General features: G+C 47.8%; 3 protein-coding genes across 11 annotated transcripts in view; 2 read left to right on the plus strand and 1 right to left on the minus strand.

The window, feature by feature from the left end:
• Positions 1-381, plus strand: part of cfap263 (cilia and flagella associated protein 263) — a 34,959-nt gene extending 34,578 nt beyond the window's left edge. The window contains exon 9 of the mRNA XM_070897808.1: positions 118-381. Within this exon, the coding sequence (XP_070753909.1) occupies positions 118-186 (69 nt within the window). The 3' untranslated portion in view covers positions 187-381. The remainder of the gene's footprint in view (positions 1-117) is intronic.
• Positions 1-12,544, minus strand: part of csnk2a2b (casein kinase 2, alpha prime polypeptide b) — a 147,656-nt gene extending 135,112 nt beyond the window's left edge. For 2 of the 5 annotated variants that reach the window (XR_011596342.1, XM_070897809.1), the window contains exon 1: positions 12,457-12,542. Coding sequence is in view for 4 of the 5 variants with exons in the window: in XM_070897809.1 (XP_070753910.1) it covers positions 12,457-12,496 (40 nt within the window). In the remaining variant the exon portion in view is untranslated. Of the gene's footprint in view, positions 1-12,456 lie in introns of all 5 variants that reach the window. The other 3 variants (XM_070897812.1, XM_070897810.1, XM_070897813.1) reach the window with 2 other exon arrangements.
• Positions 12,112-19,866, plus strand: part of LOC139278732 (uncharacterized) — a 90,756-nt gene continuing 83,001 nt past the window's right edge. For 4 of the 5 annotated variants that reach the window (XM_070897815.1, XM_070897814.1, XM_070897816.1 and 1 more), the window contains exon 1: positions 12,173-12,946. In XM_070897815.1, coding sequence (XP_070753916.1) covers positions 12,649-12,946 — 298 coding nt within the window. In that variant the 5' untranslated portion in view covers positions 12,173-12,648. The other variant, XR_011596343.1, reaches the window with a different exon arrangement.

Genomic DNA, 19,866 nt, shown 5'->3' on the forward strand with positions numbered 1-19,866 from the left:
GAGGGAGGTAGTAACATTATGTGGAAGGAGAGGCAGATAGTTACTGAAAACGAGGCACAATTTTCTTAACGTTAAGTATAATCAACTAGCACTTATTTGTTTAAATTTTTCTTCCAGCTTGCACACAAAACTTACAGTAAAACCTGGGAGAACATAAAAATGAACAGCGATCACGATCAGGAATAAATCCAGCAACGAGTGACCATGTCAAAGAGGGATTCCTGAATCTAGAATTTATCACATAAACTGGACAAAGGCAATATCTACAAAAATCCAAAGGAAAAAGCTCCCCTAGAACAAAGAATTAATTTAACCTAGCAGTCATGTTTTATGTTGATAGATTGATTTATTTGAAATAAATAAAGCCAGCCTTTGATGCTCTCCACTGTTGCCTACTTACAACCTCTTAATACTGTTGGAATTGTTAAACTGAGGACATGTCACGATGTTGTAATATGGAGTTCCTTTCAACAAACCCACATCACTGTTCTGTGGGAATAGAGAGAACCATCCCAGCAAACCCACACCACTTTACTGTAGGAATACCCTGCAAGTAAGAAAACAGAGTACTATCCTAGCAAAGCAGGTCACGTGCAGTATTAGGATGAGTCTGTCCTTGTAAATTAAGAATTTTGAAGTTCATATCCATTGACTCAATATTAGCTAAATGAGCCTATGCAAAACAAAAACTCCAGGTCAAGTCATGGTCATGCATATAGTCCTAGGCCTGGCCTCCCAGGCTCCAATAATAAAATTGGCTATATTTCCAAGGGATAGATGTCTAGAAAATCAGTCTCCAACCTGAAAATAGACCAATAAGGATCATCTTGGTTTTCTCCCTCTCAATCTTGGACATGAATGAAAATAAAAGAACACATTTAAAAATGTTCTTATCAAGAAAATAATGGCATCAAGACATCAAGGACCTGGAGGAGATCTGACTGACTTGAACCTTCTCCTTCAAGGCAAGTTAATCTCTTCAGAGACATTCCCATCTATGAAGACTTTTGCATCTAGAGTGTAATCCTGGATGCAAGATAAAACTCCTGCAGAGGAGATTAGTTTCTTCATTTTTTTTTTGCAACCGCTGAATACAGGACTAACAACCCAATACCTGATTATCTGAACAAATGACCTATTTGCAGAATATTGATGTGCTGCTCTTGAACCTCGCTTGCTTTTTGTTCAGTTTCATCATGCTGTCTGTACACCATTATCAGTCATGACTAGAACTGCGGCTGAAGTTCCTAATGTTTACTTCCAGATTGCTCTGAATGGTAGCAGATTTATATACCAGGTGTACTGAAGTAACATCAACGCACCTTAGATCCATCTGTAGCCCATATGGGCTCTATATCTTAAAGTGGAAGCAATGTAATGTATACTGATCAGGACTAAAAGATAAACTTCAATGTCACTCATTACTGGTTCAAGCACCGCTCCACCATCTCAGCTGGATGCAATGATGCTACATCTATCGTAGCAAAAGGACTGCTTGGAGGACTACTGTCATCCCATAATCCAGATCTACACTACTGTGTAGTGCTGAGCATGTTCTGGAATATCAGAGGTGATATCCTTCAGACAAGGTGCTAAAACCAAGATGTCTGCTCATTCAGGTGGTTCTCATAGATGTTTGAGATCCCACAACTCTATTCAAAGCAGTGCAGGTTGTTTCCTTGGAGAACTGGCCTTAACCAATGCCAATAAAACCAGATTAACTAGCCAAAATCAGTTTGCTATTTGTGGGACCTCACGGTGGGCAAAACAGTTGTCACATTTGCCCATACAAGTCACATTGAATGCATAGTGCTCGGAGGAGTGATGTGATGCAACATAAATTAAAACCTTTCAATCATCAGCTGTTTAACATTGGTTGGGATCAGGCTCCAACCCATCACTTCAAATAAAGTGAAGGATTTGTTCTCAAACAATAATGATTTGAGACTAGAGGAAATTTAAATAACCATCTTTTCAAGGATGCCCAAACCCAATAGCTATTGCTTGCATATTAATAAAGCCTGGTTGGAATTGGAGATATACTGAAGTGCAAACTAGAAAGTATGTGAGTGGAGGACATTGTGGTCCAATTTCCTAGACTATTCTGACTGTTTGCTTGTAAGGAAGCTACAGTGCCTATGTCAGAATTAATCGGCAGAGCCTGTAGAGTATCCCTATGGCTTGGGCTCTGTGAGAAAAATCCACAGCAGTGCCCTTGAACTCGGGAGGGCGAGACCACTTCTGGGATGAGTGGATCTAACAATTTAGGGTATCCAACTATTACAGTATCTGCTATCTCCCCGGTCGGTACCTGATCAGAAACTTTACCTTTGCAGCTAGTGGGGTAAGAGGGAAAGGAATAAGATAGTGAAACTGTATCTAACTAGATCTAATTACAAACAATGACAAACCAAATGCTTGGTGGAAGAATGTATTGTGTTCCTAACACAGATGAGGCTGCACACAGGGAGGTTAAAGTAACAGTGACCTCAGTCTTTAATAAGACACTCCAGAGAGAGGAACAGGCCTTAGGGACTGGTTTATATACAGTGCTCTTCAGGGGATGAGCTCCCTGGTGACAGAACATGGGAGTGCATGCTTTACAGATACACAACATCACTTCCCCCACCCCCCCAAAGTCAAAGTGAAAACTATTTACAAGGTGAGGCGATCGGGAGCCTTTCCCTGGTGGACCGCATCGATACAAATGTCTGTTCTGGTGTGTTGGCTGTGCCCTCGCTAGGTTGGCATGTTGTTGGCCCCGCAGGGCTGCTAGGTAAGCCTGGCCTTGCTGGGCTGTTGGGCGTGATGGGTTCGATTTCCTGGTCCGGCATGGTGTCGTTGATCCTTTGGGTGTGTGTTGTGGGCTCAAAAAAGGTGGTGCCTGCTGTGGGTTGTTCAGGGCAGTCTGTGAACCGCAGCCTCGTTTGGTCCAGGTGCTTTCTGCAAATTTGTCCATTATCTAGTTTGACTACAAACACCCTATTCCCTTCTTTAGCTATCACCGTGCCCGCGATCCACTTGGGACCATGTCCATAGTTTACCACATAAACAGGGTCATTCAGATCAATTTCCCGTGACAGAGTGGCGCGACCATCGTTTACATTTTGTTGCTGCTGCCTGCTCTCTACCTGATCATGCAGGTTGAGGTGAACCAGCAAGAGTCTGGTTTTAAGTGTACTTTTCATGAGTAGCTCAGCCGGGGGCAGCTCGGTGAGCGAGTGGGGTCTCGTGCGGTAGCTGAGCAGTACTCGGGTCAGGCGGGTTTGGAGTAAGCTTTCTGTGACTTGTTTAAGGCTCTGTTTGATGGTTTGTACTGCCCGCTCTGCCTGCCCATTGGAGGCTGGTTTAAACAGGGCCGAGGTGACATGTTTGATCCCATTGCGGGTCATGAATTCTTTAAATTTAGCACTGGTGAAACATGGCCCGTTGTCACGGACCAGTATGTCAGGCAGGCCGTGGGTGGCAAACATGGCCCTCAGGCTTTCAATGGTGGCGGTGGCTGTGCTTCCCGACATTATTTCACATTCAATCCATTTTGAAAAAGCATCCACCACCACCAGGAACATTTTACTGAGAAACGGGCCCGCATGGTCTGGAGGGCTAGGACCACAAACTTAGTGGTGCCTCTCTGGACACGTTGCTCAACTGAGCACATACGCTGCATTGCCGTACACAGGACTGTAAGTCAGAGTCGATACCGGGGCACCACACGTGAGATCTGGCTATCGCTTTCATCATTACTATACCTGGGGTGTATGCTGTGGAGATCCGAGATGAACGTCTCCCTGCCCTTTTTGGGTAGCACTACGTGGTTACCCCACAACAGGCAGTCTGCCTGAATGGACAGCTCATCCTTTCGCCGCTGGAACGGCTTGATTAGCTCTTGCATTTCAACAGGGATGCTGGCCCAGCTCCCATGCAGTACACAGTTTTTTACTAGGGACAGCAGAGGATCTTGGTTGGTCCAAGTCCTAATCTGGTGGGCCGTGACAGGTGATTTATCATTTTCAAACGCTTCCATGACCATCAACAAGTTTGCAGGCTGCGCCATTTCCACCCCCATGGTGGGCAATGGTAGCCGACTGAGAGCATTTGCACAGTTCTCGGTGCCTGGCGTGGCGGATGATATAGTTATATGCTGATAGCGTGAGTGCCCACCTTTGTATGCGGGCTGAGGCATTAGTATTTATCCCCTTGTTTTCAGTGAACAGAGATGTGAGGGGCTTGTGATCGGTTTCCAGCTCAAATTTGAGGCCAAACAGGTACTGATGCATTTTCTTTACACCGAACACACACACTAATGCCTCTTTCTCAATCATGCTATAGGTCCTCTCAACCTTAGACAAGCTCCTGGAAGCATTGGCGACAGGTTGCAACTTCCCCGCAACGTTAGCTTGTTGTAATACACACCCGACTCCGTACAGTGACACGTCACATGCTAGCACAAGTCTTTTACACGGGTTATACAATACAAGCAGCTTGTTGGAACATAAAATGTTTCTGGCTTTCTCAAAAACAATTACTTGTTTTTTTCCCCATACCCAGTTCTCATCTTTACGCAATAACACATGTAGGGGCTCTAAAAGGGTGCTTAACCCCGGTAGGAAGTTACCAAAATAGTTGAGCAGTCCCAGGAACAACCCCAGCTCCATGACGTTCTGTGGCCTGGGCACGTTCCTGATAGCCTCTGTCTTGGCATCTGTGGGCCGAATGCCGTCCGCCGCGATCTTTCTCCCCAAAAACTCCACTTCTGTTGCCATGAAGACGCATTTCGATCTCTTCAGCCACAGCCCTACGCGATCCAGTCGCTCCAGGTTTTGAAGGTGCTCGGCGGTGTCCCGACACGTGACCAATATGTCGTCCTGAAAGACCACCGTGTGTGGTACCGACTTGAGTAGGCTCTCCATGTTTCTCTGGAAGATCGCTGCAGCCGACCGAATTCCAAAGGGGCATCTGTTGTAGATGAACAGTCCCTTGTGCGTGTTGGTGCACGTGAGGCCCTTTGAAGACTCCTCCAGCTCCTGCGTCATGTAGACCGAAGTCAGATCGAGCTTGGTGAACGTCTTATTCCTGCCAGCGTCGCAAATAGGTCATCTGCCTTAGGTAACGTGTATTGGTCCTGTAGTGAGAAACGATTAATAGTTACTTTATAATCGCTGCAAATCCTGACCGTACCATCACTTTTGAGTACTGGAACAATTGTCTGGCTCACTTGCTGAATTCCACTGGTGAGATGATGCCCTCGCGTTGTAGCCTGTCCAGCTCGATTTTCACTCTCTCCCTCATCATGTGAGGTACCGCTTGCGCCTTGTGGTGAATGGGTCATGCCTCTGGGACCAAGTGGATCCGCACCTTCACCCTGGAAAAGTTTCCAATGCCTGGCTCAAAAAGGGAAGGAAATTTGTTAAGAATCTGGGTACATGAGGCCTCATCGACATGTGATAGTACTCGGATGTCATCCCAGTTCCAGCGGATTTTGCCCATCCAGCTCCTTTCAAGCAATGTGGAGCCATCGCCCGGGACAATCTAGAGTGGCAGTTCGTGCACCGTGCCCTCGTAGGTGACCTTGACCATGGTGCTGCCCAGGACAGTGATAAGCTCTTTGGTGTACATTCTCAGTTTCGTGTGGATGGGACTCAGGGCTGGTCTGAATGCCTTGTTGCACCACAGTCTCTCAAACATCTTTTTACTCATGATGGATTGGCTAGAGCCAGTGTCCAGTTCCATGGCTACGGGTAAGCCATTTAATTTTACGTTTAGCATTATAGGTGGACATTTCGTCGAAAATGTGTGCACCCCGTGTACTTCAGCATCTGCCTCCTCTCTCTAAGGCTTGAAATTGCTTTGATCCACCATGGACCGATCTTCCTCTGCCACGTGGTGGTTAGCTGGTTTTGCAGAGCTTGCAGCTCCCTCATTGTTCCACAGCTCTTGCAAACATACTCTTTGAAGCGGCATGAATAGGCAGAATGGAAGCCTCCACTTCGCCAACAAGGTGTGAATTGCCTTGCATTCATCCTTTGTTGGGAACTCTGAGTCATCTGGGTCACCTGAGGCCTGCTGGCAGCTGCAGACTCGTGGTCTCTGCCCTGTACATTTCTGCTTGCAAACACAGTTCCAGTTAATTTATGAACATTGCTAAGACTTTTGTGCTGAGAGATTTGTTTGGTGTTATCACTGGTGGACATAAACACCTGTGCTATCGCAATGGCCTTACTGAGGGTCAGTGTCTCTACAGTCATAAGTTTTTGTGGATGGTCTCGTGGCTAATGCCCAGTACAAGAAACTCTCTGAGCATTTGCTGCAGGTAGCCATCAAACTCATATTGTCCTGCAAGTCGCCTTAGCTCGGCGACGTAGCTCGCCACTTCCTAATCTTCAGATCGCTGGCACATGTAGAACCGATACCACACTCTCCCTCGGGTTAAGATGCGCCTGAACCAGTGTACACAGCTCCTCATACGACTTATCCGTGGGTTTCACCGGAGCCAGAAGATTCTTCATGAGGCTGTAGGTCAGTGCCCCGCAGACTGTGAGGAGGACCGCTCTCCTTTTTGCAGCGCACCCTTCTCCGTCCAGCTTGTTGGCTACAAAGTACTGGTCTAGTCATTCGACATAGGCTTCCCAGTCCTCACCCTCCGAGAACTTCTCCAGGATGCCCACAGTTTGCTGCAACTTTGCGATGGATTCGTATTCTCGTCGCCAGTTATTGTATTCCTAACACAGATGAGGCTGCACACAGGGAGGTTAAAGTAACAGTGACCTCAGTCTTTAATAAGTCACTCCAGAGTGAGGAACAGGCCTTAGGGGCCGGCTTATATACAGTGCTCCCAAGGGATGCTGGGATCCCTTGGGACTTCAGGGGATGAGCTCCCTGGTAGCAGAACATGGGAGTGCATGCTTTACAAATACACAACAGAATGCTTCTTCAGATATGGTCAAGAATTAATTTGGCTCTGCCTTGATCAAAGTGCAGAGGCAAAACATTTATATTTCATCGTTTTGGTGAAAATTTTGGCAAAATAAAAGTTGCCTGTCTAAGTACTTTGTTCTACCCGGAAGCCTCTTTTTTGCAGGGCTGGCTTGTGGCACAAAGTGCTTCAACGTGCCAGCCATTAGTGCTCAGCCACTTAAGTTTAATGCAGCATGGGTTAATCTCTTCAATCTTGCTAAATTGCTAAAAGTGGACTGATCAGCTGCTCTGGGATGAAGGGGTGTCTTATACATTATTGATCAGCCATTCAAGGGATGAGGGGGTGTCTTATACATTATTGATCAGCTGTTCAAGGGATGAAGGGGTGTCTTACACATTATTGATCAGCTGCTCGGGGATGAAGGTGTGTCTTACACATTATTGATCAGCCATTCACGGAATGAGGGGGGATTTTATACATTATTGATCAGCCATTCAAGGGATGAGGGGGGTCTTATATGTCATGTATTTCACCATCTTGCAATGACAATAGTATGTAATTGTAACTCATGCACACTGTACCTGTACCCCTGAAATGCACACCCTGACCACAGGGGGTAAGCTTGCGGGAGAAACTCCTCACCTGGGCTCCCAGGTATAAAAGGGGAGGTCCCACCCAGGGTCAGCACTCCTTGGTCCTGGGAATAAAGTGAAGGTCACAGAGTGACCGTGTCTGATACATACATGCCTCGTGTGAGTTTGTAACAAGGTGCAGAGACACTACATCTGGCCACGAGAAACGGGAATCACCGAACCACGAGGATGGCCACCGGTGGCACAGAGGAACGCTACTGTGTGGGTGAGGACTGGGACGACTTTGTGGAAAGACTCCAGCAGAGCTTTGTCACAAAGGACTGGCTGGAAGAGACAGCGACTGACAAGCGGAGGGCGCATCTACTGACCAGCTGTGGTCCACAGGCATATGCGCTGATGAAAGACCTGCTCGCACCCCAAAAGCCAGCGGACAAGTCCTTTGAAGAGCTCAGCCAGCTGATCAGTGAGCATCTCAAGCCAGCAAGTAGAGTACACATGGCCCAGCACTGGTTCTACTCTCACCGGCGTCAGGTCAAAACGTCTCGGACTTCGTGGCAGAACTGCGGCGTTTCGCCGGTCTCTGTAAGTTCTCCGATGCCTGCAGCGGGGAGATGTTAAGGGACTTTTTCATCGGGGGCATTAATCATGCCGACATTTTCAGGAAGCTCATAAAGACTAAGGACTTGACTTTAGAAGAGGCGGCGTTGATAGCTCAGACCTTTATGGCAGGGGAAGAGGAGACCGAGCTAATTTACGCACGCAGCCCTGGTTCTAACGTTGCGATGAACCAGGGAGTTAATGTTGCAAAAGTGATACAGAACACAGAACACAGAACTGCAGGCAGGCAAGAGCAATTCAACACTGCCCAGGCAGGCAGGTAAGGGCAATTCGAAACCGCCCAGGCTCCAGCAACAGAGACAATGGAAAGGGGATCGGCAATTCACGCCATCACGAGGAACAATGCATCCCGTGATGGGACCATTAACACCCTCCATCAGAGTGCTTAGAAACAGCCAAACGGGCCATTAGAGAGGAATGCCTGGGAATGGTCCTTTTGTTAACAGCACTATCAGCTCATGTTGGAGGTGTAGGGGTAGACACACTGCCAAAAGCTGCAGGTTCCAGCTTTATACCTGTAGGATTTGTAATGTCAGTGGACACTTGGCCAGGATGTGCAAAAAGGCAGTAGCGAGGCTAGTCTGCGAGACAGAGGAACCAGACAAGGGGTCTGTAATGCAGGATGAGGCCTGGGGAACAACCATGGATGCTGAAGTTCAGAGAGTTCATCTGGCTGATGTCCACAGCTCATACATGATGATGAAAGTCTTACTGAATGGCATCCCGGTGCACATGGAGCTGGATACAGGAGCTAGCCAGTCCCTTATGAGCGCCCAACAATTTGAGAGACTACGGCCACACAGAGCTAGCAGGCCCAAACTGGAACGCATTGAGAAGCAGCTACGTATGTACACCAAAGCGATCATCCCAGTGCATAATGGATTACAGAACCGGCTGGCACTCTGGATTGTTCCGGGAAATGGCCCTGCGCTTTTGGGGAGGAGTTGGCTAGCTGAGATGAATTGGAAATGGGAGGAAGTGCACGCCATTTCATCCGTGAAGCGAAGTTCATGCTCACAGGTATTACAAAAATTCGAGTCACTCTTTCAACCAGGTGTCGGAACGTTCAAGGGCATTAAAGTAGTGATACACATCACTCCGGACGCCAGACCAGTGCACCACAAAGACAGAGCGGTGCCGTACGTGATGCGTGAGAAAATAGAAAATAGAAAGTGAACTGGACAGGCTGCTCAGAGAGGGCATAATTTCGGCTGTTGAATTCAGCGACTGGGCAAGTCCCATCGTTCCCGTCCTCAAAGCAGATGGCTCGGTTAGGATTTGTGGTGACTACAAAGCCACCATCAACCGAGTGTCGCTGCAAGACCAATACCCGCTTCCGAGAGTGGAGCACCTCTTTGCCACGCTGGCAGGTGGAAAGCTGTTCACGAAGCTGGACCTCACTTTGGCCTAGGAAGATGAACATGACTCAGGAACATGACTCAGGAACTGGCTGAAGATTCCAAGCTTCTGACCACCATCAAGACGCACAAAGGATTATTTGTCTACAACTGGTGCCAGTTTGGCATTCGTTTGGCAGCGGCTATCTTTCAGCGAAACATGGAAAGCTTGCTCAAGTCCATAACTGGAACGGTCGTATTCCAAGACGACATCCTTATAATGGGTCGAAACACCGAGGAACACCTCCGCAACCTGGAGGAGGTGCTTCGCCGATTGGATCGAGTAGGCTTGCGGCTGAAAAAGGCCAAGTGCGTGTTTTTGGCCCCAGAGGTCGAGTTTCTGGGCAGAAGGGTTGCCGCAGACTGGATCCAGCCCACTGAATCAAAAACTGAGGCGATTCGCCGGGCGCCCATGCCTGGCAACACGTCGGAGTTGCGATCATTCCTGGGACTTTTGAACTATTTTGGGAACTTTCTGCCGAACTTAAGCACATTGTTGAAGTCATTACACATGCTCCTCAGTAAAGGTTGTGAATGATTTTGGGGGGATTGTCAAGAACGGGCTTTCAATAAGGCGAGGAACCTGCTGTGTTCCAACAAACTGTTGACTTTGTATGACCCCTGTAAAAAAACTGGTTTTAACATGCGATGCGTCATCCTACGGGTTTGGGTGTGTGTTGCAGCAGGGTAACGATGATGGCCGACTCCAACCGGTGGCTTACGCCTCCAGGTCGCTCTCCCAGGCAGAGCGTGGATATAGCATGGTCGAGAAGGAGGCACTCACGTGTGTGTATGGTGTGAAAAAGATGCACCAGTACCTTTTTGAGCTAGTGATGGACCACAAGCCATTAACATCCCTGTCGGATAACAGGGATGTTAACTCGTCAGGTCACATACAGTGATGGGCCCTCACGCTGGCTGCGTATGACTACACCATATGGCACCGGCCAGGCACCGAAAATTGCGCTGACGCACTCAGCAGGCTCCCACTGGCCACCACCGAGGGGGCGTCTGAGCAGAGCGCTGAGATGGTCATGGCATTGAGGCCTTTGACATTGCGGGCTCCCCCATCACAGCCCAACAGATCAAACTCTGGACCACAGGGACCCCTTCCTATCCATGATAAAGAAATGTGTCCTGACTGGGAATTGGGCTCCCGCACACAGGGTGTGCCCCAAGGAAGTCAGGTCGTTTCAGAGACGGATGGATGAACTCTCCATCCAAGCTGACTGCCTGTTATGGGGCATGACTACAGGGAAGCGTTCATCAGGGAACTCCACAGCGAGCACCCTGGCATGGTGTTAATGAAGGCCATTGCCCGGTCACGTGTATGGTGGCCGGGGATTGACTCAGTCCTGGAACACTGGGTTCGCAGGTGCATAACGTGTGGCAAGCTGGACAATGCCCCCAGGGAGGCTCCACTCAGCCCGTGGTCCTGGCCCACCAGGTCATGGTCACGCATTCACGTAGACTATGCGGGCCCATTCATGGAGAAAATGTTCCTGATCGTTGTCGATGCATACTCGAAGTGGATCGAGTGCATCATATTGAACTCGTGCACGACATCCATCACTGTGGAGAGTCTGCGTACGGTTTTCGCGACCCACGGCTTGCCGGACATCCTGGTCAGCGACAATGGTCCATGTTTTACCAGCCATGAATTCCAGGAGTTTATGTCGGGCAATGGGATCAAGCATGTCCGGACAGCGGCGTTCAAGCCGGCTTCCAATGGCCAGGCGGAACGGGCGGTCCAAGTCGTACAGCAGGTCATGCTACGCATCCAAGGTCCCTCTCTTCAGTACCGCCTATTGCGCCTCCTGCTGGCCTACAGGTCCCGGCCGCACTCGCTCACAGGAGTCCCGCTAGCGGAACTCCTCATGAAACGCACGCTCAAGACGCGGCTGTCCCTCATTCACCCACACCTGGCAGACATTGTTGAGGGCAAGTGCCAGTCCCAAACCGAACTCCATGATCGAGACTCAAGGGGGAGGTGTATAGAAATAGATGACCCGGTATTTGTTCTTAACCATGCTTTGGGACCCAAATGGCTTGAGGGCACTGTAATCGGCAAAGAAGGAAACAGGGTCATGGTGGTCAGACTAAACAATGGGCAAATATGCCGCAAACACTTGGACCAAGTAAAGACAAGGTTCAGTGCAGACACGGAGGAACTGGAAGAAGAGCATGATGAGATAGCACCCACATCACTGCCAGCGTACGAGCAACAAAGACAGCCCTCAGCATGCACAGTCCCGGCGGCCAGCCTGGACAGGCCAGAATCACCTCAAGTGACAGAGACGCGTGCTGAGGCTCAGCCACCAGAGCCACAACTGCGGCGTTCCACGAGAAAGCGTCGACCACCCGATAGACTTAACCTCTGAAACTAAAAGGCTTAAGGGGGGAGGTGATGTCATGTATTTCACCATCTTGCAATGACAATAGTGTGTAACTGTAACTCATGCACACTGTACTTGCACCCCTGAAATGCACACCCTGACCACAGGGGGTGAGCTTGCAGGAGACATGCCTCACCTGGGCTTCCAGGTATAAAAGGGGAGGTCCCATCCAGGGTCAGCACTCCTTGATCCTATGAATAAAGTGAAGGTCACAGAGTGACCGTGTCTGATACATACATGCCTCATGTGAGTTTGTAACAAGGTGCAGAGACACTACATTATACATTATTGATCAGCCATTCAAGGGATGAGGGTTTTTTTTATACATTATTGATCAGCCGTTCAAGGATGAAGGGGTGTCTGGAGCTGCATTGATCAGCTGTCCAATTGATTCACCGGTGGTGAGCGAGGGATTGCCATGTAAATACGCTGCAATTAAATGAAGCATTTAAACACACAAGACTCCATTATCGGAACGAAGCAGGTCGGGGAAAAGTTACTCGGCACATGAATCGCGTGTATTTTTTTTTGTTTACCTCTGTTTTGTCTTAAGTTCGAGAAAGTTGAAGTCAACATTGAATGTACGGGAGCGACTCGGAGCGGCGGGCGCCCAGTGAGCGGTGACAAAGTGAGCGGGTCACCAGGCAACGGTTTCTTGGTAACGGGGCGGGGCCGGCCAGCCGGTGTGCTGATCCTGGGACAAAGCCGTGCAGCCCTGCCGCACACTGATGCAGGACACAAATGTGGCGAAGGACGACAGAGGGAGGACGGGGAGAGTGCAGAACAAGTCCCGATCGCTCGGCGAGATCGTCTTGCCCGGGTACCCCGTGGGTCAGGTGTCCAAGCTCAACGTAGCCAAGCCGAAAGAGAAAGAGGGGCTCAAGCGGACTAGCGTGGCTGTGCTCAAATACAACCCCGGCCTCAGCAAATCGCGACAGCTCGACAAACGCAAGCGCCCCCTCAAGAAAGGCGTCGGCAAGGAGCAAGATGAGGCTCAGCTGTGGAGCAACGTGTCTGGCGGCACAGGTAACCTTCACTGGCAGGGCAAGGAGAGAGGGTTATATTTATTTTTATTATATATAATAACCCCGAGGGGAAGGACCTCCTGAGTGCGAGAGAGAGAAACCGTCAATGTTAAATATAACCCAGAGACAAAGAAAAGAAACATAGAAAATAGGTGCAGGAGTAGGCCATTCGGCCCTTCGAGCCTGCACCACCATTCAATAAGATCATGGCTGATCATTCCCTCAGTACCCCTTTCCTGGTTTCTCCCCACACCCCTTGGGATGAGTCCCTACGAGACGAATTCAAGGAGCTAGGAGCTAAATTAAAATGTAGGACCTCAAAATAGTAATCTCAGGATTGCTACCAGTGCCACGTGCTAGTCAGAGTAGGAATTGCAGGATAGCTCAGATGAATACGTGGCTTGAGCAGTGGTGCAGCAGGGAGGGATTCAAATTCCTGGGGCATTGGAACTGGTTCTGGGGGAGGTGGGACCAGTACAAACCGGATGGTCTGCACCTAGGCAGGACCGGAACCAATGTCCTAGGGGGAGTGTTTGCTAGTGCTGTTAGGGAGGAGTTAAACTAATATGGCAAGGGGATGGGAACCAATGCAGGGAGACAGAGGGAAACAAAATGGAGACAAAAGCATAAGAACATAAGAATTAGGAACAGGAGTAGACCATCTAGCCCCTCGAGCCTGCTCTGCCATTCAATAAGATCATGGCTAATCTGGTTGTGGACTCAGCTCTACTTACCCGCCCTCTCCCCGTAACCCTTAATTCCCTTATTGCTTAAAAATCTATCTATCTTTGACTTGAAAACATTCAATGAGCCAGCCTCAACTGCTTCCTTGGGCAGAGAATTCCACAGATTCACAACCCTCTGGGAGAAGAAATTCTTTCTCAACTCGGTTTTAAATTGGCTCCTCCGTATTTTGAGGCTGTGCCCCCTAGTTCTAGTCTCCCCCACCAATGGAAACAACCTCTCTGCCTCTATCTTGTCTATCCCTTTCATGATTTTAAAAGTTTCTATAAGATCACCCCTCATCTTTCTGAACTCCAAGGAGTAAAGACCCAGTCTACTCAATCTATCATCATAAGGTAACCTCCTCATTTCTCGAATCAGCCTAGTGAATCGTCTCTGTACCCCTTCCAAAGCTAGTATATCCTTCCTTAAGTAAGGTGACCAAAACTGCACGCGGTACTCCAGGTGCGGCCTTACCAATACCTTATACAGTTGCAACAACACCTTCCTGCTTTTGTACTCCATCCCTTTTGCAATGAAGGCCAACATTCCATTTGCCTTCCTGATTACCTGCTGCACCTGCAAACTAACCTTTTGGGATGTGGCTTGACCCATCCACCTCCACGGAGGTGTGTGGGGGTGCTGACCCATCCACCTCCATGGCACGAACCTGGTATTGCAGTACTTCCAGGAACGGTGCAGTGGCTCTAGGCCTTTTGGCTAAGAGCATTGGCGCAGAGTGATCCTTGATGTGTGCAAGGTGACCTCTAGCGTTTGTGATCTGACAAAGAATTGGAAAGATTGGCTGTGGCTTGACCCATCCACCTCCACGGAGGTGTGTGGGGGGCCTGACCCATCCACCTCCATGGCACGAACCTGGTATTGCAGTACTTCCAGGAACGGTGCAGTGGCTCTAGGCCTTTTGGCTAAGAGCATTGGCGCAGAGTGATCCTTGATGTGTGCAAGGTGACCTCTGGCGTTTGTGATTTGACAAAGAATTGGAAAGATTGGCAACGAATTAAAAAAAAAAAAAAAATTTCATGCACAAGGACCCCCAGGTCCCTCTGCACCACAGCATATTGTAATTTCTCCCCATTCAAATAATATTCCCTTTTACTGTTTTTTTTTCCCAAGGTGGATGACCTCACACTTTCCGACATTGTATTCCATCTGCCAAACCTTAGCCCATTCGCTTAACCTATCCAAATCTCCTTGCAGCCTCTCTGAGTCCTCTACACAACCCGCTTTCCCACTAATCTTAGTGTCATCTGCAAATTTTGTTGCACTACACTCTGTCCCCTCCTCTAGGTCATCTATGTATATTGTAAACAGTTGTAGTCCCAGCACTGATCCCTGTGGCATACCACTAACCACTGATTTCCAACCGGAAAAGGACCCATTTATCCCGACTCTCTGCTTTCTGTTCGCCAGCCAATTCTCTATCCATGCTAATACATTTCCTCTGACTCCGCGTACCTTTATCTTCTGCAGTAACCTTTAGTGTGGCACCTTATCGAATGCCTTTTGGAAATCTAAATACACCACATCCATCGGTACACCTCTATCCACCATGCTCGTTATATCCTCAAACAATTCCAGTAAGTTAGTTAAACATGATTTCCCTTTCATGAATCCATGCTGCGTCTGCTTGATTGCACTATTCCTATCCAGATGTCCCGCTATTTCTTCCTTAATGATAGTTTCAAGCATTTTCCCCACTACAGATGTTAAACTATCTGGCCTGTAGTTACCTGCCTTTTGCTTGCCCCCTTTTTTAAACCGAGGCGTTACATTAGCTGCTCTCCAAACCGCTGGTACCTCCCCAGAGTCCAGAGAATTTTGGTAGATTATAACTAATGCATCTACTATAACCTCCGCCATCTCTTTTAATACCCTGGGATGGATTTCATCAGGACCAGGGGACTTGTCTACCTTCAGTCCCATTAGTCTGTCCAGCACTACCTCCCTAGTGATAGTGATCATCTCAAGGTCCTCCCTTCCCACATTCCTATGACCAGCAATTTTTTGGCATGGTTTTTGTGTCTTCCACTGTGAAGACGGAAGCAAAATAATTGTTAAAGGTCTCAGCCATTTCCACATTTCCCATTATTAAATCCCCCTTTTCATCTTCTAAGGGACCAACATTTACTTTAGTCACTCTTTTCTGTTTTATATATCTGTAAAAGCTTTTACTATCTGTTTTTATGTTTTGCGCAAGTTTACCTTCGTAATCTATCTGCCCTTTCTTTATTGCTTTTTTAGTCATTCTTTGCTGTTGCTTAAAATCTTCCCAATCCTCTAGTTTCCCACTAACCTTGGCCACCTTATACACATTGGTCTTTGATTTGATACTTTCCTTTATTTCCTTGGTTATCCACGGCTGGTTATCTCTTCTCTTGCCGCCCTTCTTTTTCACTGGAATATATTTTTGTTGCGCATTATGAAAGAGCTCCTTAAAAGTCCTCCACTGTTCCTCAATTGTGCCACCGTTTAGTCCTTGTTTCCAGTCGACTTTAGCCAACTCTGCCCTCATCCCACTGTAGTCCCCTTTGTTTAAGCATAGTACGATCGTTTCTGACACAACCTCCTCATCCTCAATCTGTATTACAAATTCAACCATATTGTGATCACTCATTCCGAGAGGATCTTTTACGAGGAGATCGTTTATTTTTCCTGTCTCGTTACACAGGACCAGATCCAAAATGGCTTGCTCCCTTGTAGGCTCTGTTACATACTGTTCTAAGAAACAATCCCGTATGCATTCTATGAATTCCTCCTCCAGGCTACCCCCTGCGATTTGATTTGACCAATCGATATGTAGGTTAAAATCCCCCATAACTACTGCCATTCCTTTTTCACATGCCTCCATTATTCCCTTGATTATTGCCCGCCCCACCATGAAGTTATTATTTGGGGGCCTATAAACTACGCCGACCAGTGACTTTTTCCCCTTACTATCTCTAATCTCCACCCACAATGATTCAACATTTTGTTCATTGGAGCCAATATCATCCCTCACAACTGCCCTGATATCATCCCTTATTAACAGAGCTACCCCACCTCCCTTCCCTTCCTGCCTATCTTTCCGAATCGTCAGATACCCCTGTACGTTTAATTCCCAGTCCTGGCCACCTTGCAACCATGTCTCTGTAATGGCCACCAAATCATACCCATTTGTAATGATTTATGCCGTCAACTCATTTACTTTATTTCTAATGCTGCGTGCATTTAGGTAGAGTGTTTTCATCCTAGTTTTTAAACCATGATTTTTAGTTTTTACCCCTCCTGCAGCCCTTTTATATTCAGTGGCCCTTTTTGTTTCTTGCCTTTGGTTTCTCTGCCCTCCACTTTTACTCATCTCTTTTCTGTCTTTTGTTTTTGTCTCCTTTTTGTTTCCCTCTGTCTCCCTGTATTGGTTCCCATCCCCCTGCCATATTAGTTTAACTCCTCACCAACAGCACTAGCAAACACTTCCCCTAGGACATTGGTTCCGTTCCTGTCCAAGTGCAGACCGTCCGGTTTGTAATGGTCCCACCTCTCCCAGAACCTGTTCCAATGCCCCACGAATTTGAATCCCTCCCTGCTGCACCACTGCTCAAGCCACGTATTCATCTGTGCTATCCTGCGATTCCTACTCTGACTAGCACGTGGCACTGGTAGCAATCCCGAGATTACTACTTTTGAGGTCCTACTTTTCAATTTAACTCCTAGCTCCTTAAATTCGTCTCGTAGGACGTTATCCCTTTTTTTAACCTATGTCGTTGGTACCAATGTGCACGACAACTGGCTGTTCTCCCTCCCTTTTCAGAATGTCCTGCACTCGCTCGGAGACATCCTTGACCCTTGCACCAGGGAGGCAACATACCATCCTGGAGTCTCGATTGCGGCCGCAGAAACGCCTATCTATTCCCCTAATGATTGAATCCCCTATCACTATCGCTCTCCCACTCTTTTTTATGCCCTCCTGTACAACAGAGCCAGCCACGGTGCCATGAACTTGGCTGCTGTTGCTCTCCCCTAATGAGTCATCTCCCTCAACAGCACTCAAAACAGTGTATCTGTTTTGCAGGGGGATGACCAGATGGGACCCCTGCACTACCTTCTTTGTACTACTCTTCCTGCTGGTCTTCCATTCCCGAGCTGGCTGTGGATCCTTCTCATGTGGTAAGACCAACTCACTACACGTGCCACTTATGTCATTCTCAGCATCGTGGATGCTCCAGAGTGAATCCACCCTCAGCTCCAATTCCGCAACGCGGTCCATCAGGAGATGGCGGCGGATATACTTCTTACACATGTAGACGTAAGGGACACCGGAAGCGTCCCTGAGTTCCCACATGGCGCAGGAGGAGCATATCACGTGACCGATCTCTCCTGCCATGCCTTAACCCTTGGGTACCCTTAAATTGGTAACAACAATGTTACAGTTTACTTACTGATATAAAAATAAAAAGAAAAGCTACTCACCAATCACCAGCCAATCACTTACCCCATTGGCTGTGACGTCACCTTTTGATTCCTTTCAACTTCTTTTTTGTTTTCTCTCCCGCTGTAGCTGCACCGGTACGCCTTTTATAGGCCTCTCCGACGCTGCTCCCACCTCTTGCCAACTGCCGCTGACTCTCGAGCTCCCGCTGGGCCTTTTATAGGCAGCTCCGACGCTGCTCCCACCTCTCGCCAACTGCCGCTGACTCTCGAGCTCCCGATGGGCCTTTTATAGGCCGCTGCTCCCACCTCTCACCAACTGCCGCTGACTCTCGAGCTCCCGCTGGGCCTTTTATAGGCTGCTCCGACGCTGCTCCCACCTCTCACCAAAAGACAGAAAGGAGATGAGTAAAAGTGGAGGGCAGAGAAACGCAAGGCAAAAAACAAAAAGGGCCACTGTACAGCCAAATTCTAAAGGGTCAAAGTATAATAAAAAGGCAAGCATGAAAGCTCGGTGTCTCAATGCAAGGAGTATTTGGAACCCAGGAGAGGGCTCTGAGCTAGTTAGAGTGGGTGAGAACTCAGATGAACAGGACCCCAAGAAAGAATGCAAAAGGCAGGAGGCAACAGAGCAGAGTAGCACTGGGGTAAGTGTAAACCACAAGGTGACAGGAAGGGACAAGATGTATGAATATAAAGGGGCTGCAGGAGGGGTCAAAACTAAAAATCATGGTTTAAAAACTCTACCTAAATGCACGCAGCATTCGAAATAAAGTAAATGAGTTGACGGCACAAATCATTACAAATGGGTATGATTTGGTGGCCATTACAGAAACATGATTGCAGGGGGGCTAAGATTGGGAATTAAACATACAGGGGTATCTGACAATTCGGAAAGATAGACAAGAAGGGAAAGGAGGTGGGGTAGCTCTGTTAATAAAGGATGATATCAGGGCAGTTGTGAGAGATGATATTGGCTCTAATGAACAAAATGTTGAATCATTGTGGGTGGAGATTAGAGATAGTAAGGGGAAAAAGTCACTGGTGGGCGTAGTTTATAGGTCCTCAAATAATAACTTCATGGTGGGGCAGGCAAAATCAAGAGAATAATGGAGGCATGTGAAAAAGGAACGGCAGTAATCATGGGGGATTTTAACCTACATATCGATTGGTCAAACCAAATCGCACGGGGTAGCCTTGAGGAGGAATTCATAGAATGCATACGGGATTGTTTCTTAGAACAGTATGTTACAGAACCTACAAGGGAGCAAGCTATCTTGGATCTGGTCCTGTGTAATGAGACAGGAATAATAAACAATCACCCAGTAAAAGATCCTCTCGGAATGAGTGATCACAGTATGGTTGAATTTGTAATACAGATTGAGGGTGAGGAAGTAGTGTCTCAAACGAGCGTACTATGCTTAAACAAAGGGGACTACAGTGGTGTGAGGGCAGAGTTGGCTAAAGTAGGCTGAGAACACAGACTAAATGGTGGCACAATTGAGGAACAGTGGAGGACTTTTAAGGAGCTCTTTCATTGTGCTCAACAAAAATATATTCCAGTGAAAAAGAAGGGCGGTAAGAGAAGGGATAACCAGCTGTGGATATCCAAGGAAATAAAGGAGAGTATCAAATTAAAAACCAATGCGTATAAGGTTGCCAAGGTTAGTGGGAAACTAGAAGATTGGGAAAATTATAAACAACAGCAAAGAATGACTAAGAAAGAAATAAAGAAAGGAAAGATAGATTACAAAAGTAAACTTGCGCAAAACA

The sequence above is a fragment of the Pristiophorus japonicus genome, chromosome 13 (assembly GCF_044704955.1).
Source record: "Pristiophorus japonicus isolate sPriJap1 chromosome 13, sPriJap1.hap1, whole genome shotgun sequence".
Taxonomy (NCBI): Eukaryota; Metazoa; Chordata; class Chondrichthyes; family Pristiophoridae; genus Pristiophorus; species Pristiophorus japonicus.